General features: G+C 39.8%; 1 protein-coding gene across 1 annotated transcript in view; it reads right to left on the bottom strand.

Annotated features, from left to right (window-relative positions):
- Window positions 1-1037: 1037 nt before the first annotated feature.
- The window catches only part of EMB1270 (Pentatricopeptide repeat (PPR) superfamily protein), a 46055-nt gene continuing 23396 nt past the window's right edge, over window positions 1038-23696 (bottom strand). Inside the window, exons 3-4 of the mRNA XM_087686249.1 lie at window positions 2847-2937; window positions 1038-2734 (exon numbers count right to left, since the gene is read on the bottom strand). Of these exons, the coding sequence (XP_087542375.1) occupies window positions 2201-2734; window positions 2847-2937 (625 nt within the window). The 3' untranslated portion in view covers window positions 1038-2200. The remainder of the gene's footprint in view (window positions 2735-2846; window positions 2938-23696) is intronic.

The following is a 23696-nucleotide window of genomic DNA, read 5'->3' as shown; positions in this document are numbered from 1 at the left end:
TTGAATGAAAGACCAAACCGTAAGTTCTTAAAGGAACTAACCATGCTTTGAAATAATCCCAGAGGGTGGGATATATGAATTGCAATCATGGCAAGAATAATCCCACAACCAATTACATGTGCATACCAAAGACTCAATTATGCAAAGCAATACATTTATCCATGGTGCCCTTCTAGCATGTGTTTTTGGGGTTGCCAAAACAAAACATTATCATATGGGGCATTCCTTATTGCAAGCCATACCCTGCATCTGCATGGCCCTTATTGCACGTTATTAATACATGGAAGATAAAGACAAATGCCCATAACCTTGGTAGCTAACACCAAGACCCATTGCGAAAAGACTACAATACTCGCCAACATATTGACTCACTCACTACACAATATTTCCGTCTGATCCAACACCGTTTGCATAAAAGTTGGCAAGGGGATCCTTAATTTATCCTTCACTATTACATCATAATCAAAATTAATCAATTGGCATATCACAATAGCTTGAAGGATAAGAATGCCTACATGTTAGCACATTGGCGTTTAGTGTATTATTATTCAATAATATTTTAAGTGTATGTGTACCTAGTGTATCTTTCCATGCGCATCAAACTAGCTTGACCAATGACTGTATAAATGTGTGTGAGCAAGCCAAGGGTGCTCAATGTATACATCATAACCTTGGCAGCATGATGTACAACTACGGAGGAAACTTAGGGTACTCAATGTTCTTTGTGTGATAACCTAAGTATGTGTAATTATAATAAAAGGTTAAAGTAGAAATGTGTATGCACTTGTGTGAGCATGTTTGTATATATGCGAGTCTCTGTATGCACACGTATGTGCATGCACGCATATCTATAGAACCTAATGTAGAGAGAGAGAGAGAGAGTAGATAAGAGGATTCTACACGTACGTGTGCGTGTGCGTGTGTGTGTGTTTGTTTACACACACACACACAATATAGATAGAGGATAGATATGACATGGCTAAACAATATATACCTTAGGGTGAATCCTTTCAAGGCTCATACATGGAGCTCCAGGTGTCAAATTCTCAAATTGAGATGCTAAGTTGTCAAGGGGGGAAGCTTCCACATTCCTAGTAATGTCACTAGCCTCTCAAATACTAAATAAAATTGCCATCAATTGAGTCAAAGTTCAAGAAAGACCCCTACTCTCTTGTTCATGCCAATCTTTTGGGATACTTCCAGCCCTTAGCCACTTTCGATCATCAAAACCATGAAGCCATTATAGTCAGAGATGCTGCCCAGATAAGTAAGGTATTTATTAATTCAGTTGCTTTTGATCTCTGACCTTTTCAAAGTAGGCCGGTGAATCTGCTCAGGGGAATAGGCCAGGTGGTAAGGACACAATCCCATCGTTATCTTTTCGTTCAAGACAAAATGTCTGTTTGTACCATTTTCAGGAATACAATAAATCCATCCACAGGAAGGCTGGTGAGTTCCAATACAAATAATAGCAGGATTCCCCTGATCAAAGCAAATCCACTTCTTTTTGTTCAAAAAGGCACCATTCAGGTCCACCATAGACAGGACCCAAAGGCCACATTGCTCCAAAACACTCCAACTGAAGATAAGCTACTCTAGAGAATCTCTGAGACGTGCAACATCTAAGCCCCAAAACAGTATTCTTCCATAAAGATTGGCTATCCTGAGCCGTCTCTTTAACATTTTTTCATAAATGTCCTATTAACTTGGGTTCACAAAAAAGATGGTAAGCAAACTCATCTTAAAGTTTGCATAAAGGACACCCACCTTGATAATAAATTAAGCACTTGATAGATAAGTGATCTCAGCACCAGGAAAAGCTAAAATGCTGCAATTTTGTCATGCCTGCAGTCAGAAAAGGCCTCATTGGCTGCACACAGACTCGTAATAAGCTAAAGTAGCCAGAATCCTGTATGTCCTCTGTACAAACTTTTAACCGACATCTTGCTATCCCAGTTTGAATCACTCTCTCTTATTTACAGCATACAACCTTGTAAGATCTACTGTTACAATTCTGGTTTAAGTCAGCTGAATTACTGTCCATGTAAAGCATACAAGGGAATTTGTCACAGCCATGGCCAATCTCCTTCCACAAGTGACAAGCAGCAGCAGCATCCTTTACTGCAAGGAATGTCCTTCCTTATCCCTGCAGAACAGGTATTCATATTGTCAATCCTTCATTATACAGCAGAAATTGCTATCAACCATGGGCATGGACCTTGTACATTGATAGGCGCCTTTCTGTTCTTTTTCTTCGCCTTGAAGGTCTTCTTGTTTTAGGTGTAACCTGCCCCTTCTCTTGCCTGGCTTTTTTACACCTTAGCTCCAATGATATAAGATTTCCTCGCTTTGCATCAGTTAGGTTAATCAATTTGCTAAACTTCTTAGGTCTCAAGTTATCCACATTTTCTTCTATTTGCTTTAATGCAGGTATCAAATCTGCCTGCATGAAAGCACCCTTATAGACTTGCATTGTGTTCAGCTCAGGCAACACCGTGAAATTCCTGAGCCTAAGATCTTGACAGTAAGGAGAGTCTTTGAGCCACTGACGCAAGGAGTGTCCCTTCGCTACAAATGAGCCTTCTGACAATTTTGATTTAAAGAAAGGAGATCCCATTGTCCAGAGATATACTTTTACGGTATGCTCAACAGATAACTCATTTGCACCCTTGTTGCAGCCCGTTACAAGAGAAATGAACTTTGGTGATTCCGGGAAACCTTGTAGTGCAGCATCCTATTTCATCATCCTCAAATTAGATTCTGAATTTTGTTCTCACACATCATAAATAAAACTAGGTGAAAAACAAGTCCCAAACTTATTTACATTCAAGTGTCAAGCACATTACCTGCATTTGATCTAGCCATAAAGTTAAGGCAACAAGTGCTGCACCTGCTGACAAGCCTTTCAAATCAGCATGCCAATCCCTGACCTGCACCCTGAAACATGTTCAAACCCTCAGCTTTAATAAGCAAAAAAATAAAGACTGAGCAAGCAATGTTGCATCTAGCCTGCCACCTCCACATATATTTGGGAACTAAAGCTACTTGTATGTACATCAAAGTACTCCTGTCAGATGTGCAAGGTTCAAAAGCCAAGGATGCCAAAATCATCCGCAGGTCACAGACAGAAAGGGAGGGGAGACTCCAAGCACACTTGGAGAAAGGAACTTCTAGCCGCAGCAATATTGTCTCCTTCGGAAAATTCTCTCTTCAAGATCTTGAGCACGCACAGATCACAGGATCCATTTGTATTTTCAGTAGAATCTGGCATGAGTTAATGCTACTGGCTGTTGATCTAAACTATGCAGTTCCATCACTTAATTGGTACTAGGATTATGGGGAAACTCACGTAACTAATTTCGTTGAATCATTCCCCTTGAATGATTGTCAATCTTTTGATGATCACATGCAGTAAATCTATGACTAAAAATCCATGAGGCTTCAGATTGGCCAGGCAGTTTTGATACTAAGTTGTAAGCGCACGACCCAGCGCAGAGAGTGTAGACACTAGGCCAACCACGGCTCTATGATCACCTAGGGACAGTGGATCACATGAAATAATCAGTGTCAATCAGAGATCCAGAATGGCAGCTTGTTTGTCAGACTCATGGGCAGGAAGTGCCTGAATGGGCCCAAGGACAGGACCCAGTGGCTGTATCCCAATCAAAGTCAAGAAAAAGCCCGAATCCGTGTGGGTTGCACCTTACTAGAACCAAAGCAATCAGCATGTGAATGGGCACCGTGATGAACATTTACTCCTGAAGTCGATGTGCAATAAAAGAGACTGGATATTTGGGCCAAGTCTCAAGTTGCTAAAGGCTTGCTTACTTTAGAATGAGGGGAGGATGGGGACGGTTATCTAGTGAAGTCAAAGAAAGCAAGAGAACTGCTGATCATCCTGAACAAATGTGTGTTGATTGTCTGGCTGTCTACAATAGGCCTATGAAAATGTTTTGTTTAGATCTTTGCTTGTTTGGCAGCCCCTTCCTTCCCTGGACTTGGAACAACCCTGGCAAGACTGGGAAATTAATAATCAACTGATCTTAGAGCGAGCATCTGCAAGTCAGATGGATCATTTGCTTGTCAAGGATCATGCATGGTTAATGGATAAGGGCATTACTTTATGGGTCTCCACAAGGGATAGATCATTTGCTTATCAAAGATCATGCATGGTTAATGGATAAGGGCAATACTTTATGGGTCTCCACAAGGGCCAAGCATGCTGGAAACCTACAGTGAATGGTGGGATGGTTTGAATACAAAGATTTCATTTGGAGAATCATGAATGTTGATGGGTGATCTCCCAGTTGCTGCAGCCCTTTTGAGATGTGCCATGTCAAATGGCTCCTTTTTTTGTATTACAGCTGAAGAGTCCTCTTGTCATAGGTTCCTGGCTTCCCTGGTCACTCAGCATGTATGGTCTCTTGTGTCTCAAGTTTGACATTCAGTTTCCAGAAGCTCATGCATCCCAAGGACTAGGATTTTGGAAACCCAAAATTTACAGGTTTTGCACAACCACATATTGGTGGTTTTCCACTTTCTACGCTTTTGGGGACATTTGGATAATTGGACTATCCGTAATGCTCTCATTTTTAATTCCGTTTTGGCATGCATAGCCATATTGGTCACTTGCAAGGCCTCCTGCAATGGTAGTTGAGCATCATCAACTATGCAAGTCTTCTTACCAGGGATGATCTGAACCTAGTGTGCTGCCATCTCTTTAATCACTTTGTATGATACTTAGTTGAGCACAAGTTAGGGCCTTATATAGGCCAAAGTACAAACCCATACCCTCGACAATTGTTGAATGTAGGTCAGTATAAGGAATACTCGCACCCACACACGCACATTTGTACACTCTCTAAAATTTGTTCAATGTTGACACGGTGGAAGATTAGTATCCAAACCACCCCCCCCCCCCCCCCCCGCCCTTCCTTTTTCATGTTATAGGTGATTGAACCTATGACACAAAACATGAATGGAGACGCACAAGAAGGTCTTACCTGTTTCCAAGCAATGTCTAATCCCTTGCAATAATTTTCCTTGATATAGAGAGTGGAAGAGGTAGGACATATGGAAAGCTATAATAGAACATGTCCTACCAATAGACTTACACATGAGAGATTCAAGCGAAAAGTGATGCAAGGTTAAGCCCACATGGTTTCCAAACTTGACTCCAAGGCTCTATGATAAATACACCTTCCCTCCTTAGTTCATTCCCCCCCCCCAAAAGAAGAAATTATGGGAGACTCCTACAAACATGAAAACAAATGTAAGTCATCAAGCAAAATACCCCACACAAATGCATGGATTCATCATAACAAGTGACATACTAGCCACAAGTTTCAAAAACATTTGGGTAGGAAAAAAGATTGCTACAATATTGCGCATTGAACATACAAAAGAATAACCATGTTCATCCATTATTTGTTAGAATTTGCCAATTCTAGGGAGTACCCATTGTAATTTATGTGGTGTGGACACTTACTAAAGTATCAAAGTATAGTGTGTCTAGGACTTTGAAAGTAGTGACACTAGACTCTAGAGTTAAATTAACTCAAGTTGAGTTAGGGATAGCTCTAACTTACTTAAGACCTATTCTACTTTCATTCTATCATTCTAGTACTTGCATCTTTTGAGTGTGGGACTGCTACTCACTCTTCTTCATTGTCTTGTGTTCTCTCTCTCTCTCTCTCTCTCTCTCTCTCTCTCTCTCTCTCTCTCTCTATCCATTTTTCCAACAGCTGGTATCAAAGCTAGATACATGGGTTCCGTTTCGCCACCCATCTGAAGTCCACTCAGCAAACGGGGCTGCTATTTTGAAGGGAGGAATTGTTGTTTCAGAGGAGTTGCTACTATTTTCAACCTCCACGCAATCTTGTACACACCCTTCCACACACAGCCTCTCTCAACCTTGCTCATGATATTCTCAACCTTGTCTACCATTTTCTCAATCATACCCGCCATTTTCTGTAGATTTAAAAACAAACGCAGAAAACCTAATTTTTGAATCTAAAGATTTTCAACATTTGTGCAATTTCTCATCCATCTTGTTCAACTCATCCCCAATTTCAAAGAAATTTTCAATTTCTCACACTCCGTGCCAAGAAAATTTAGGATTTTTACCCAACTTGCCCAATTTCTGAAATTTCTTTGAGGAAATTTGAGACTTTTGTCTTATTTGAGCTCCTATGCATGAAATTTGAGACTGTTGCCTTGTAACAAGAGGCCTTTCAACCTAGTGAGGGAGGGTGACACAAGGCAACAGCAGCAGCCCCTTACATTTGTGGAGTTGAAAGGCCTCTTGTTACAAGAGGAGCAGACTCCAAAAAAATATTGCTATGTGTACAAGTGATGTAGCCATGCTATCAGACGGCTCTGAAGAAGACGATGAAAGCCAGAGGAAAGCAGTCGGATAAAAAAAATGAGCATGAGTTCCTTTCACCTCCCAGCCTTGCCTAGTTCATTGCTAGCCAGACTCATCGTGATCCAATTGCCAGCCGTCAAACCTTGGTGAGTCCTACTATTCTTGGACTCTCTTAAATGCTAGGCTCCCCTAAACCCCGTTCGGGCACCCAAGACCCCGGACGGTCATGCCTCGTGCATGTTTCCCTTAATTTACCTTATAAATATAACATTTCCTTCCCCTTAAGAATCGGTTTCGTCCTCGAAAACGATACTTGGAAGGTCTAACTGTAAATTGGAAAACCTTTTCTTTAAAGTACTTACTCGCTCCCATGTTGAGCTTTCTTTTGAACAATCTTTCCACTTAACCAAACATTCTTGATAAATAGTATTCATTGTTCATCTATTACGAACATTTAATATTCTTTCTGGTTCATGTGGATTAGATTGGTCATTTAATAGCTCCTCAATGTTATCATTTAAGATTAGATTATCCAAATCACCCAGCTTCTTCCTTAGCTTACTTACATGAAAAACTGGATGTATTTTACTACCAACAGGTAGTTGGAGCTTGTAAGCCAGTTCTCCCACCTTTTTAAGTATTATGAAAGGACCACAATACCTTGGTGAAAGCTTTGGACATTGTCCCTTTTTCATAGTTTTAGTTTGTTCAGGCACCTTAAGATAGACCAATTCTCCTTCTTCAAAGGAGATGTCTCTTTGGTGAGGATCTGCATATGCTCTAGCTCGATTTTGAGCCTTTTTAATATTTTCTTAACAAATTTTAACATATTATTCATATCCTCCAAAAAGTCTTTAGCTGCCTGAACCTTTTCCTTATGCTAGGACTGCATAAGGAGCTCTGGGCTGAAATCCATACATTAACATAAATGGACTATATCCAGTGGAAGAGTGCTTGGCACTATTATATGCAAACTCTGCTATCGATAGATACTCTTCCCAATTAGTTTGCCTTTTACTTACATATGCCCTAAGCATATCTTCAAGGATTTAGTTAACCCTTTCAGTTTGCCCATCAGTTTGCGAGTGATCCGCCGTACTCATGCTAAGTTTAGTATCCAACTTCCTAAATACCGCACGCCAAAATTGACTATCAAATTTCCTATCCCGATCAGAAACTATATTTGCCGGAAGGCCATACAATAGGTATATGTTCTCTACGAACAATCAAGCCAATTCTGGTGTTTTAACATCAGTTGAAGTTGGAATGAACCTAGCCATTTTGGTTAACCTATCCACAATCACCCACACAGAGTCGTGCCCCCTCTGTGTTCTGGGTAAAGCAACAATAAAATCCATGGAGATACTCTTCCATTTTCCCAAAGGAATCTCTAGTGGATGGAGAAGTCCTCCCATTTTCAATCTTTCAGCTTTATTAACTTGGCATTTATTACATTTGACCACATAGTCAAGGACGTCCTTATTCATTCCAGGCCAATAGAACTGTCTTTTAATAAGACTATAAGTCTTATTAACTCCTGGATGTCCCGCGCTAGGGGTATCATGACACTAAAAGAGTATCTGGCGCCTTATTTCTGTATCTTTCGGGACACATACCCTACCCTTGTCGAGTAAATAACCATTATCAATGGTAAAATTCTTCCACTTGAATCCGGTTTGAGCAACCCCTAATGCTCCATTTCCTTGTTGAACATCCTCAGATATTCCTTTCTCAGTAGAAGCACTTTCATTTGGATCCCCATTTTTTATTGCTTCCTATATGTTGGAATATGCAGGATCAACCTGACATTTCCCTTTTAAAGATTCAAGCAAGTTGGAAGTGAACTAAGTAAAACTCAATTCATTAACGATGGGCATTCTGCTGAGTGCATCAGCTACTATATTATACTTTCCTTTTCTATATCTTATCTCATAGACGAACACTTGGAGGAGTTCGGTCCATCTGGCTTTACGCCCGTGTAAATCCGATTGATCATTAAGCCACTTAATGCTTTTATGATCCGATAAAATCAAAAGTTTGGCACCGCACAGATAGTGCCTCCATTTCTTCATTGCATGTACTATTGCATATAGCTCTCACTTATAAACAGAATAATTCTGTTTTCCACGGTCTAATTTCTTGCTTTCAAAAGCAACTGGTCGACCTTCTTGTAATAAGACCGCGCCTATCGCCTTATCACTAGCATCAGCTTCAACCACAAATGGTTTATTGGGATCCACAATTAATAGTACTGGAGCTGTAGCAATAGCTACCTTAAGTTTTTGAAAACTTTCATTTTGGTCTGTTCCCCAATTAAAACTCTTTCTTTTCCCTTTAAGTTGGTCTGTCATTGGAACAGCTATTTTGGCATAATCTCGAATGAATCTACGATAAAATCCAAATAAACCTAGGAAGATCTGCAGCTCTTCCAAGTTCCTTGAAGATAGCCATTCAATAATTGCCCTTACTTTTTCTGGATCCATGTTGATTCCCTCTTTTGAGATAATATGCCCCAAATATTTGACCTCTTGTGCAAAGAATTCGCATTTAGTTTTCTTCGCATAAAGGGAATGTGTTCTTAACAATTGGAATACTAATTGTAAGTGTTCCAAATGTTCTTCTCTTGATTTACTAAAGATCAAGATATCATCCAAGAAGACTACTACAAAATGTCCTAGATAGGGCCGTAACACATTAGTCATCAGCTTCATAAAGGTAGCTGGTGCATTAGAGAGGCCAAAAGACATCACCAAAAAATCATAATGCCCGTATCTAGTACGAAATGCTGTCTTGGGAACATCTTGTGCCTTAATTCTTACTTGGTGATAGCCTGATCTTAAATCTATCTTTGTGAAGAATTTTGTCCCTTGTAATTGATCAAAAAGATCTTCCATTCTGGGCATAGGAAATTTATTCTTCACGGTTATTTTATTAAGTGCTCTATAGTCAACACAAAGTCGCATAGAACCATCTTTTTTCTTTACTAATAAAATTGGTGAAGCCCAAGGTGAATTACTAGGTTGTATAAACCCTTTATCAAGGTAATCCTTAATTTGTCTTTCAACTTCTTAGTGCTGTGTTTCACTTAACTTATATGGTGGTTTAGAAATAGGGTGTGTATCTTTATTTGTGTCAATTGGGTGATTTATATCACCCCTATCTAGTGGAAGGCCACTAGGTAAATCAGAAAGAAACACATCTTTAAATTCATCTAACAAACTACTTAATTCATTATTTACATTCAACTCATAAACATAAGAAAAGTGTTGCTTTATATTACAGAAAGTGAAAGTGTTTTGTACAGGAAGAGACCATAACATATATACCTCACAAACTTCCTTATTTATCAGCTTCTGAACCTCAGTGGAACACAATAAAGGATTATCAAATACTTCATGTTCACCTTGAATGACAAAAGTCTTACCATCCCTTTCAAATTCCAGTGTATTATGATGGTAACTACGTTTTAAGGATGGTTCCAATTCCCATAGCCACTCCTTCCCTAGAGCAATATCAGCTCTTTCCATGTTCATAATTTGGAAATGAAGTTTATCTTTATATCCTTGAATCTCAATTTCCAAATTGGATACCATTGTATCCCATTTTTTATTGTCTTGGCCTTGCATCATACGAACAACATATTGATGCCCACTCTTTTGTTGGGGAAGTTTCAATTTTGTGACAAGTGCATAATTTATAAAATTATGTGTAGCAGAGTCATCAATCATGACTCTAACTCTCTTTCCAGCTATCAATCCATGCACTCTAACTAAATCATGTGGGCCAAAGGTAGGCTGCCACATAGAAGTTGGCATACAACACTTGTGTTGTACATCCATGTGCAAGACCTCTAAAGATTTATACCTTTCATGCCCCTTTAATTCTAAGGTCTGCACTACATGGATTTGTTTTTCTTTTCCCTTGCCCTTGTCCTTATCCTTTTCTTTGTCTTCCCCCTTTTTCTTTTGAGGGTAATTCCAAGCAGCATGGTTAGCGGATAGGCAGTTGAAACACAACTTTTCTTTTTTGGCCTTATCAAAGTCATCAAGACTTAACTTTGGTCTCACATATTGTTTCTTTTCAAAAGGTTGTTTTTTACCCTTAAAAAATGGCATTTTCCTTTTAAATTTGCCCACAAATTTTGAGGTTTCCAATTCCCTAGACTTGGGCTCCATATCAGTGAGACTAGTGAGTGTACCTAGACGCATACTATCTTCATTGATTAATGCAAATTTAATTGCCTCTTCCAACGTCTTAAGTGAACTCCTTTTTACTTCCTTTTTACAGGCTTTATCTAGTCCCCTAATGAATCCTCTTGTCTTTTGAAATTCATCTATTCCTTCCAATTTGAGGATTATCTCACGATATTCCTCCAGATATGTCAGCAGGGGTCTTCCCTTTTGTCTGACATAATCCCAATCTTCCCAATTTCTTTCCATTTCATTTTCAGGAAGGAATTCTTTCAAAAAGACAGATTCAAATTGAGCCCAAGTTTCAGGTATTTTATTTGCCTCCTTTAAAGTTCGCCACCATTTATATGCTTTGGGCCCCAAAGTTAAACTAGCCTCCAGTGCTTGGAGATGTGGTGGAGTATTTTTAAGTTTATGTAAATCTTCCCATTTTTGGAGGAAATTAAAGATTGTATCTTTATTTCTATCTTTTTCCTCCCCGTGAAACTGAGGGGGTTTCATATCCTTTAGAACTGGATTATCCCTCAACTTGTGGTGGGGTTCCTTAAGATCTCGCATAGTCACATCTAAATCTTTCGATGAAGATGGGACATCCGAGGTTTCTATCTTATTTTTATCTCTTTCTAACAATAAAGTTAATTGAGATTTTATTTCAGTGAGTGTTTGAGTTAAAAATTCCATTTGAACCCCCTGAGCTTGTATACGAGCAGTAAGATCATCAAATTGTTCTCGTGTAGCAAAAAATTCTTCCCACTGTTCTTTTTGTATCTCTGGTTCATGGGGATCTACCATAGGGTGGTCCCCAGAACTAGAACCTTCCATTACTCTCTCTTTCCCTTTTTCTGCCGTTAATACACTAGAATTGGAAAGCAAAGATAAGAAATTTGCATACAAAGTAAAGTACTTCCCTGGTTATAATGACAGAGCAGCTGTTGCTAGATTTATTAGTAAACCCGAAAAGTGAGGAACAATCTTTATCTTCCGAACTAAGCCGGTCACGCAGAAAATGGAGCTTCTTTGCAGAAACGACTAGTATTTAGTCCCCTTCTTAATGATCGCGCAGGCCATCAATGCACCTTTCCTGAACTTGTTCTCTGCTCAGCCTGTACTTATTATACAAGTGCAGTCGGGGCTGGCGAGAGAAATACCAGACAATAAAAGATAGCGTGCAGTCGACTGGTCACAGAGAGACCAGAGAGTAGCGTCAGTCTCACGGAATTCACGTGATCCAAGATATGGCGTTAGACATAAAGGATAGCCTTTTTTCGCCAGATGATAAGTGACGTGAGTGGCGTGGCGAAAATAAACGTCACGTCACTTGTATGACGTGTCACCAGGGCGCTGGAGACGAACGGCTTCACGGGTCAACGAAACGAGATCCGTCGGCTCTGTCTTCTCGACGAACAGCTTCACGGGTCAACGAAACGAGACCCATCGGCTCTGATACCAATGTCAGACGGCTCTGAAGAAGACGATGAAAGCTAGAGGAAAGCAGTCGGATAAAAAAAATGAGCACGAGTTTCTTTCACCTCCCAGCCTTGCCTAGTTCATTGCTGGCCAGACTCACCGTGATCCGATTGCCAGCCGTCAAACCTTGGTGAGTCCTACTATTCTTGGACTCTCTTAAATGCTAGGCTCCCCTAAAACCCGTTCGGGCACCCAAGACCCTGGACGGTCATGCCTCCTGCATGTTTCCCTTAATTTACCTTATAAATATAACACATGCTCTCTAAGTACAAAGTCAAGCATAAAGCAAAGCAATGTGTAAAAAATCATCCCAAAGTTAATGTGGGGCAGCCATCTAGCAAGGCTGCCCAAGACACAAAAAAGGCAAAGACAAAGGGAAAATACCACTACTATAAGAAACCTAGGCATTACATTGATGAATATCGAAAAGGATTCGCCAAAGAGAAGAAGAATGACTCCTGTTTGCCTGTCCAAGAGACATCAAACTCAAAATCTACTAATGGTGATACTACAACCAATTTTGTAAAGTAGGCAATTATAACACTTCCATGGCTGATTTTGCATTTAATGCTGCTCAAACGAAGCATACTTGGTATTTTGACAATGGGGCATCCAAGCACATCACTTCACAAAAGTGTTTGTTTAAATCTTTGCATTCAGCCTCTATAGGGAAATGTATTACATATGCAAATAACAAGAATTATGATGTTTATGGCATTGATTCAATGCTGTTTAGTATTGCAAATGGCTCAGATTTTATGCTTTTAGATGTCATGTTTGTATCTAGTATAACTAAAAAGCTTTTGTCCATTTCTCCTTTCAATAAGCATGAATTTCGAGTCATCTTTGAGGATGACAAGTGTATTGTCAAAGATAGAGAGCTTGATTACGCTCTTCGCTTATCAAGAATCTTGTATAAGGGCCTTCTCTTGTTAGACACATATGAGAGGAGTTCTCATGATGCTCTAGCAGTTAGCACTCTTATGTCCGCTACATAGAATGCAAAGCTATGGCATGCCTGCTTCGGTCATATAAGTTTTGGCAACCCAATGTCTCTTCAACGTTGTCAGATGGTGGATGCCTTACCTCCTCTGGAGACCCACCTCCCCATGCAGGTAAAGGATATATCTTAGAAAAATGCATAGATTTGCTTCCAAAAAGGATGGTGCCATGTGTAACCACCCTTCCTTTCATGGATGGGTGGTAATTCCTTATTTACAACTTAGTTACAACAGTAACATTTATTACAAAACTGAGAAATGCAAATTAACTTACAATCTTGGACAATGGACACCCTGTTGACCCCAAAACTAGCACCCTTTTTTATATTTATTTAACTTAATTGAAGAAGAAATTGATGTATAATGGGATTCTCCCAATCCTTTTCAGTATTCCGACTCCCCTTGCTATCCAAAATGGCCAATAAGTCTTCAATCTAATTTGCCCCTTGATTCAATCAGTCAATTGGACTTCACCCGCTTTGATGGAGATGGAAAATGCCACAAAAGCATTGATTTGCTAGTCCCTCCACTTGAATTTGACTAAAAACTGCTTCAGCCTTGTTAAATCTAAGTCTTGGAGCTTTCAATTTCTAGCACGCTTCTCTAAACCCTAATTTCTGCTCTGCAGATTAGGGTTTACAACAAAGAAATCTTAAATTTCTCAGTCTCTGGTGATCTCAATGCTGTAATCTCCGGAGCAAGGCTATAGAAAGGCTGGAAAATTAGAGAGAGAATGCTGAGGAGAGAGAAAATTCACACTTTTTTCAGAAAGAACTAAAGAAAATCTATCATGTACTGCTCCTGCCCTGTCTCAACAGCCTGTAGATGTATCACCTGCTATTGATTGGTATTCTCCTGCCGCTAGTTACCTCAGAAGGTCCTCCAATGGCTGCAAATTGAACCAGTAGCATCTCCTCCCTCTCTCTTGAAGGTTGAATACACTAAAATGCCTCTCTCCATCCTCTAAAGACGTTTTTCAGTCTTGCATGGGCATTTTTTACAAGTGGCAGCCTTCCCAAATGGTTTTTTCACCATTGTCCATAATTAAATACTAATTTTCAGTCTTAAATACTAAAAATTAATATAATAATTATTTCAGTGCCCAAAAAAATAATCTGACTGGCCAATAATTAAATTGGTTAGGCAACTTCCATTGTTGAGTGTCTCTGCACCACTTTTGACCATAAAATTAGTGTTAGGTACTATTAAACACCACTTCTCTAATGTCACCAAGACTTTTACCTTTGATATCTCATGATTTCTTCAGGTCCCGGGCTCGTAAATTTACTCTAATCCAAACTACACCTCACATGTGCAACATTTACTTCACCATGTGATTAAAAATTAATCCACATGTCAAGTGAGATTTTAAAAATAAATGCCCTCATGACAACCCTTCCCCTTAAAATCCTTGCAATCGTCCTCAATCGCACTGCCAGATACATCAAAAGTAAATAGTGGATTGAAATTTCAAGGCATCATAGTTAACAAAACATTACGCACTATTACTCAACCATTCCATATGGCCAACACATGCTGAAAATTACCAACTAATCAAACATAACATAAAACTTACAAAGAATCTTAAAAACATTGCCAAATTATCATGTGACATGCCTATTTCTCATGAGCTCAACTCATCTGGAAAAACCAAACCACAGCATAGCATAACCAAGCATAAACCATGGCTAAAACATCAATGGCATCATAACATATATTGTTGTCCATGGAACCAAATATAAACCATTGAAAACTAAGCATAATCTGATCATAAACTAATCATTTGCTGATCTGAAAACTAATCACAAACTACTGCAAAGATGACCCCAAACTAGTCACAAACTCATTGCAAAATTTAACCCAACAATCAATGCAAAACCGATCCCAAAAGTGACCATAAACGATTCTCAAGCTAATCAAAAACTGAGCTAAAACTTATCAAATTTTTGTCTCAAAATTGAGGCAAATTTCATGCCAAATTAATCATAAGTTGATGCAAAAGTATAGCTCTAGAGGCCGGGTGAAACTCATACTCATCTGCATACATCTCACAATGACTAGTACACTAAGTAGTGACCTCATGGCAAACATATTGTCAACGCAATACCTTGGATGCATGCTGAATACATCCGAGATCCACTACATACGAGAGTTGTCCATAACTGGAGGAGTTGAAGTGCTACCTTCCCCTTGAGCATCAGACGATACTTCGGACCCTTGCTCTGTTGAACCTGATGGAGCCCGAACTAAAGTCAGCTCTAACTGAAAGGCATCTAAGTAAAGCCACAACAAATGAGGATGGTCTGCCAAGTCATCCTCTTTCATCCATTTGGCATCCATTGATGAATATTTTCAAAATTTCACCAAGTATCTCCTGGAAACGTTACCTTTGACATTTCTTTCCTTATGTGCCAAAATCTGCTCGGTTACCAAAATCTCATCCAGCTCCTCAACCTCAAGCTGAATTCCAACAGACATATCCTCTGGCACATCACCATGAATAGACCTCAACAAACTAGCATGAAAGGCATTGTGTATCCGCCAGTATGGAGGTAATTTCAATCAATATGCCACATCACTACTCTTCTCCAACACCTGAAAGGGCCCATAGTATCTCGTATTCAACTTCGGATACAATCTTTCTTTTCCTTTCATCTTTTTCAGCCTTGTCTTTTCAAAACGCAGCAATACATAATCACCCTTTGCAAACTACAAAGCACATCTACAGCGATCAGCTGCCCTCTTTTGCTTTTCTTGCGATCTCTGAAGTACATATTTTATCTTTGGATAGGCTACATCCAAGTTTTCCATATAACGATCAACCTCAAAGATCTTATCCTTAGTTTGCAGAATAGGTGGTACTTTCTTGCCACCCTCAACCACCTCAAATTGAGCTTTGCCTATAGAACTATGCATTATGTTGTTGTAAGCAAAGTCAACCAAGGGCAAATACTGCTCCCACTGTCTCTTGTGGTTTGAAACATAGCACCTCAAAATATCTAACATTGTGAAATTTGCTTCCGCAGACTGACCATTTGTCTACGGATGGAAGGATAATGAGAATTTCAATGTGATACCTATATTCTCAAATAACCACTTTCAAAATAAACTGGTCATCCGAGAGTCTCGATCACTAATGATCGACTTTGGCATACCATGATACTTAAAGATATACTGCAAAACCAATCGTGCCATATGATCAACCCTTATTTTCTTCCTCGCCAAAATGAAATGGGCTTGTTTGCTAAACCTGCAAATGATAGTCCATATCCCATCATTCCCTATAGGTGTCTTAGGAAGCTCAAAAATAAGGTCCATTGCAATGCTCTGCCAAGGCCTATCTGGAATAGGCAAGGGCCGCAACAAACCCGACATCTTTTGCCTATCACACTTTACCTTCTGGCATACGATGCATGTTTTAACAAATTGTTCTATATCATGCCTCAAAGCTGGCCAATAAAAGAAATGCTCCACTGCCTTGACCAGGGCATCAATACCTTTGTGTCCTACATACAGAGGAGCATGACTTTCAATCATAACTCTAGGTCTTAACTACTTTGTGACACATAATTCTCCATGCATCATCAGAAATCCATCTCTTAGCACAAAGTGTTCATAACTTTGGCTATTGCAAAGCTTATCATAAACATTAGCAAAGTCCAAATCAGCATATTGCTCCAAATTCTTACATTCCTTAGCATCCAACTCATTCCAAGCTGTCATGATATCCACCTTAAAGGTACTTGTTAACTAATTTGATGCAAACATTTGCTTGAATTGTAACTACGTTGATAGCGCTCTAACTTGCATCAAAAGAGTGGATGGATTCTCTTTCAAGAAAGAGGTTGTCTTTCGAATCTTTGGGGACTCCCTGAAGTTTCCCCCTGAATAGGCTACATCAAACTGTTAAATGAAATTCAAAGCTTTCAACCTATCTTGTACGCCATTGAAGGACTCAAACTTCACTACTTTTCCACCCTCATCATAGTCTTTTGCTGCCCCTTTGGGCGTCAAGTTGTCATACACTGGCTATTGCAAAAAGGGTGCATTTGTTGAATTTACATCAAAACCAATGCCAAATGGAGCATCTGCATGACCAGCATTTATTTCTTAAGTCCCATAAGCATTCGGAGGTGCAAATGCAATACTAAACAAGCTACTGTGTGCCCCAGGCATCAAGCCAATGCTGCCATACATAGGGTTTTGCATTTTTCCAACCATACCCAAATACATTGAGCCTTGCACACCATGCATTGGTTGCTACATACCATAGGGATGTGTACCATATATTCCCGTATGCAATCCTTGTGCAACCATAGGATAAAAAATCGTACTTCCACCAAAATATCCTAGCTACCCTATCATAGCATACATGTCCGGCTGTCCAAAATCCATTGGATTGACACTTCCGTGATGGCCTTGCATTTGCATTCCTTGCCCCATAGGTACCAACTATTTTTTTTCATTAGCATCTTTGGAAGCTTCAAATGAAATGTTTGGCATTATCTTCGGTGCATCTTGCTATCCCAAAGGTATAGAAGACGTCTTCTTCTTCTTGCCTTTGTTGTGTTCTTCAAAGCATTCAAAAAATCAGGTAAATTGAGGATTCTTTGTTGATTCACCAAAGAGATTTGTTATTGTTCTCATCCAATCCTTGAACCGGTCATCAAATTCCTCTTTGCTTTACTCGTCATCAGACTCCTTATGCCCTAAAGGTCATGCATCTTGCCCAACAACAATTATTTAAGCTTGTTGTCCATGGTCTGAGCCTTGTGCAAGATCAAGCATTGCATTTCCTTCAATCCCATGTGAATGTTCATACTGAGAAGCATCATCACTGCTTGAGGCCATCTCACTGTATGAAGACATATTGCTGTAATTTTCTCAACAGAGAGTAAAAACCAACACTAGCACAAAGTTTTGGCTTGCAATCAGGAACCTCGGGCCCACCAAATCAAGGGATTGAGTGGTTATCCCAATGATAGAACCATGAAACCAGCCTTCCTTAAGAAGTCATTGCTCTAATACCAATGTAAGCACAAGGAAGAACGTGAGAATGACAATACTTTGAACTTAATCAACTCAATCAATTATCACTATGAAAATTAGAAAAGAGAGAGAGAGAGAGAGAGGAGTCAACATCACGTTGAGAGAAGAACCGGCCCTCACCCCTTGACAAGAATTTATTGAAACAAAACCACTGGCACCAACTACCTGAACCATTTACAAAAGGGTTGATTTGCTACAATTTTTGAAATTAGGGTTTTGAAATCTAATTTCTGTAAACTCCAACCAACAAGTTGATTCTCTTTTTTAGTACTTGGATTAGATCAAGCTAAGTAGAAAGTGCTTCTTGGATAACAGATAGATAAGAGAATACAAAGCATGCAGCTAAAATTTCGAAATGAGAGCTTGTTTCAAATGAAGAGAGAGACCTTCAATATATAGATATGAGGCTTGGGTGCTCAAAAGTGAAAAGTAGAGGCTACAAATGACAAGTGTTTGCTGAAAATGACAAGTGTAAGGATACTTATCTCTTCAAAATGACACATATCTTTTTTCAGATGCCACATATCACTTTTCTAGAGAAAGAAGCTTCCAAACATTCTACTCTAAAAATCTCTCAAATGGTTAAGAATTTGAGATAGCTACTGAAAACAAAATTATTCCTTGTAAACTTCCAGAGCCTTTGACGCCAACAAAATTTCCATTTGAGTAACTTTCAAAAATAGTAACCTCCTAAATTTTAGAAATCACCAAATTTAGCTTTTGGAGAGCTTCATTATATAGGTTCACCAATTTATGGTTTGTTTCTTCGATCATGAGTATTTGATTTCACTTTCTAAAGCCACTCATTATATGGACTTCTAGTCAATGTGACTATCTGAGTGTAAAAGTCTTAGTAATCTAAGCTTGTTGGTCAATTTGAACGCTCGACTAAACTTTTGAATTCTCCTAGGCATCTCATCAATGACAACCCAAGTATAATTAAAGAGGCTCTGGCCATTGGCCACCCTTAAATAAAAAATAAACATTTAATCATATTTTGAACACTTAAATAATACAAACGTCTTTCAAAGTACATTGGCATCGAATTAATTTGGAATCATTGAGCCAATATGTCTTAGTAACAATTGATATATAAAAGGTTTATTATACATGGCGTCATATTTTCCACAACTAAGCATCGGCATCTTCTTGCCTAGCATCACTCCACACCTAGCATCAATTTCTACAACCCTGGGTACCTACGTTTTTGGATTGACAAGCCTTCACAAGCTATGTTTACCCTCTTGGTGGCTGCCCCTTCACCTTGCCCATCTTCCTGATATCCAAGGACTGCACTTCACTCCTTCAACAGTAGGTGATCATCTTTCTCATCTCCGATAGCATCTAAGGACTGCAGTTTGCTCCCTCAATAGATGTCCTTCAACTTTTAGTGATTATTTCGATAGCCCACTACCTGAAGGACTACATTTCACTCCCTTCACTGTGCAGATTTCCCATATAAACTACTGCCTGATTCAAAAAATATAGTTTAATCATCTTCGAAGCTTCCACTTCACTATATTAACTTTTTTCTCATGATTCAGTGCATCATCATTGTATTCTTCTTATTTCTAAGTTTCTCTTCTCTCTCAATGTTTGACGTACACATTGTTTCTCCCCACAAACCCTACTGTCTCTCTATACTATTGCATATCTTGACATTGTATCAAAGAATAGGAGCTCAAAGGTTGAAGGCTCCCCCACATTTGGCGTCATCTTCTCCAAACAGCTACCACTCCCTTCAGGCTCCATCAAATTTGCATTTGGTTGCCTAGAGACCTTCTCCATATCTAGCCCTAGCTAGGCATTAGCATCTTCTTGTCTATCATCAACCCACACCTAGCATCAATTTCTACAGCCCTAGGTACTTGCGTTTTTGGATTGATAGGCCTTCACGTGTTGCCTTTACCATCCTGGTGGCTACCCCTTCACCTTTCCCATCTTCCTAGTGTCCAAGAACTACGCTTCGCTCCCTCGATAGTTGGTGATCATCTTCCCAATTTTCGATAGCATCTGAGTACTATGGTTCGCTCCCCTTGACAACTGTCATTTATCCTCTAAATGATTACTTCAATAGCCCATTGCCCAAAGGACTACATTTCACTCCCTTCACTGTGCAGATTCCTCATAGGTGTTGCTGCCTGATTTAGACAACATAGCACAGTCATCTTCTAAGCTTCGGCTCTGCGATATCAACTTTTCTTCTCATAACATGATTCAGTGTATCATCACCGTGTTCTTCTTGTTTCCGAGTTTCTCTTCTCTCTCAATGTTTGTTGTACACACTGTGTTTCTCCTCATAAACCCTACTATCTTTATGTTTCTCCCCACAAACCCTACTATCTCTTTGCACCATTGTTATGACGCTACGCGTCCACCGCTGCGAACCTAAGGACGGAGTTTTTCGCCAAGAATTTGAATTCCATTGTGTGTGTCTTTTTGTTTGCCGTTCAGTTTGAACTGTTAGTTTGAAAATTTGATGGCTTGGTTCCATCCTAAATTTTTTGTATTCGCTGAGTAGTACTCAGGCGCAAATAACCCGCGTGTATGTCAGTATGTGTGGTAGCTCATATGAATGCTTGCTTGCGTGTCTACATTGTTTATGTATCCAGAAACTTCTAAAATGATGACAAGGGTTTTTAGTGTATGCAATTTAATGTCAAGATAAGCGTGAGCTGCCAATCCTGTTGGCTGACTGTATGTTGTACCTGCAATCAGAAAACACATCCAAGCTGACAAGAAAACTACTATGAAACCTGAAGATGGAGACTTAAAGACTCCCAAGGAACTGTGTGATGGTGGTAATGCTAACAATCGTGAGGCTAACAAGAAAATTATTGCAGATGCTATGAATGTTACAAGTGCTACATATGCAAAAGCAAAAACAATGATATTACCAAGGGTCATAAGACAGAATGAGGAAGCCTTGTCTTCTCTGGGATTGAGCAGTCCCAAGAAGGATTTGATAGGCAAAGCAGATGCTTCAGTTTCGGAGCTTGAGGCTATGGTGCCTCAAACTTTAAAAGGCCTTACAGGGGATAGTAGCAGCAAATAAGTGTCCTTGGGAAACAATTCCTCTACCAATGACTCATATGGAAACCTCAACAAGAGTGCTGCTATTTCCAGCGTGGATAAACCCAGCAAAAATAGTAAAGAGGGTCGCAAAGCTAATGATAGCTTTAAAAAAAAGCTATGATCTGTGATGATTAGGAGAAGGAGAAGCGTCGTCGTGAAGGCAGGAGAGGCTGATCCGACAGAATTGGAAGTCACAACCAATGATGGGGGGCAACATGATGTGCTTTTTGGAGGACAGGGAGGGGCTGTTTCTTCTCTCGGTAGCATGCTCTTGAGGAAGAATGATAGAGGTTAGTCGCAACCTACATGGAGGAGAGGGAGAAATCAAAATCACAGCTTGAGCAGCAGATGACATAGTAGATTGCTCCTCATAATTACAAAGTGTGTCAAGTAGATATGTACTACACTGGAGGAACAGAGAAGATGGCAAAGAGGAAGATCGAGCACTGATGAAAACGAATTGCACCATGCACCATGAATCCAAAGATGAAGATCACTGAGTAAACTATAGGAATTGAGGCCGTGACAAAGGAGGTGACTGTTTTGACTCCCTACGATAGCTTGGTCGACACAAAGGTGACGGATCTTGGGATGACTGCCATTGATTAACTGAAGCCTGAAGTAGTATGAGATGCAGAAAATGGAGACGGCGATCTCTTCAATTCCTTTGGAATGACTACTTGTGAGTCTACTTCTTGTGCTGACACAAAGAGGAGGCCACAGACAATGAAAGCAAGCAAGGAGGGAGCCATGTGGTCTTCATCCTTGAGAGTACATCTAATTGTAGAACTTTGTGAGTGAGTGCAGAGATAGAAGAGATTAAAGCAGCAAAGAGAAGGAATTTGAGAGCAGGATAGAACAGCATCGTCTCTGCAAGACCAGCACGGAGAAAGGTAAAGAAGAAGAAGACGGCAAGTACTACTACATGAAAGGACACGTCTGCACAGGAATGCTCTGGCCTCTACCCTGAGTTCTTCCCCTTCTACGATTGCAACGCCTCCACGGTGCTTTTATGGCCACCTTTGGTTACTATACACTGGAAACAAACTAATTCCCAAGGTCTTCACAAAGCTTGCCGGCTTGTGATAAAGCTTGCAATTGTGATGCTATGAATACTCATTGTATCCGACAATATTAACTTCCCACAATGGTGGAAAAAGCATTTGATGATGAGGCCCTTCATGTTGTATGTTTAGCCTTGAACTCCTTATACCAAAAACAAAAACTAATGAGAGCAACGACCACCTCACATATTTGCGGGTCTCAATATCGAGTTCACTACACCCAAATAAAATATATGAAGCATCCGTGTAAGAGTGAACACTGAACTCAAATTGGATCTTCTTTTGGATGTTGACAGTTTGGTGTAGTATTGGCAGTACGACTGTTGTAGTAGCTTGCTGACTCATAGATGTGTAAATAAAATTTTGTTGACTACAAACCAAGGCAATCGAGGCTGTGGTTAGTGAGCAAAATTTATTTGATGGCCAAAATATTTCAACCTATATTAAGGCCTTTGAAAGCCAGATGCACTTCTTCGTACTTCTGACCAACTAGAGCAACTATTTCTTACGGCTTGTCACGTCTGCTTTGCGGGTTAGAGTGATAGATTTGTTTGTACAGGACTCTAATTGGAATGCTTTCAAGAAAACGCTCAAAGACAAATATTTTTTGGAGGATTATGGTATTGCTACGCGAAAGGCATTCAAAGAGTGGGTTTATTAGTCCAACAAAGGACTTATTGCCTCTAAATTGTTGCGGGAGTTTGAAGAACGATACAACAAGTTAGATGCACTAAAGCAAAGACCTATGAACTCAGAGAAAGTGGAGTTATTCTTATAGGTGGCTGATCTTGCACTTCAAGATGAGTTGGGAGAGCTGCTAGAGAACCATATGCATGCCTATGGGATTGAAGACAGATCGGCAGGACGTAGTCAATGCAATTTCTACACTGACAAAGAGGCGGAGATGGAAGGCTCGCTTGCAGAACGGGATGCAATCACCACCAGCAATGTCTTTTCCTACCATGGCTTCTCCTGTTGCACCATCCACTACTTCTATTTCTCAGCCTATGTCTATGTCTATGCCTATTCATGTTGCGATTGTCGGACCAACTGCAAAACCGATTGTCGAATATATAGCGGAGGAGATATCAAAGAACTTAAAAAACCTATAAATCAAGATAACTAGAATGGAGTAGCAACCGCTTAGTCCAACTCTGGTTTCAGCCCCAACCTCTTCTACTCTTGCAAATTCTTCCAAGTGAGCCGAAGGATTGTCAAGATTTTGAAGAGGCAAGAAGGCTGAAGTTGGTAGTCTGGAAAGACAAGATGATATATTTTGGAGAGACAAAGCAGCTAATCAAACCAAATTTCGGTAAGGGAGGTAGGAAGAAATTGTTAAAGAAGTCTCTTTTGTGCTCTTCTTATGTGATGCAAGAGGTAGCAAGAGAAGTTCTTGCCTATGGCATTCAGTTAGAGCAGTTGCCGAAGGACAAATCTCCTTTATGGTCCTATGCACTGCATGCAAAGAAAAAGGGAAAAGCTT

The sequence above is a fragment of the Lygodium microphyllum genome, chromosome 10 (assembly GCF_053477565.2).
Source record: "Lygodium microphyllum isolate KBCC chromosome 10, Lygodium_microphyllum_v1.1.10, whole genome shotgun sequence".
In the NCBI taxonomy this organism is placed as follows: Eukaryota; Viridiplantae; Streptophyta; class Polypodiopsida; order Schizaeales; family Lygodiaceae; genus Lygodium; species Lygodium microphyllum.
This window is presented reverse-complemented; position numbering and strand designations above follow the sequence as displayed.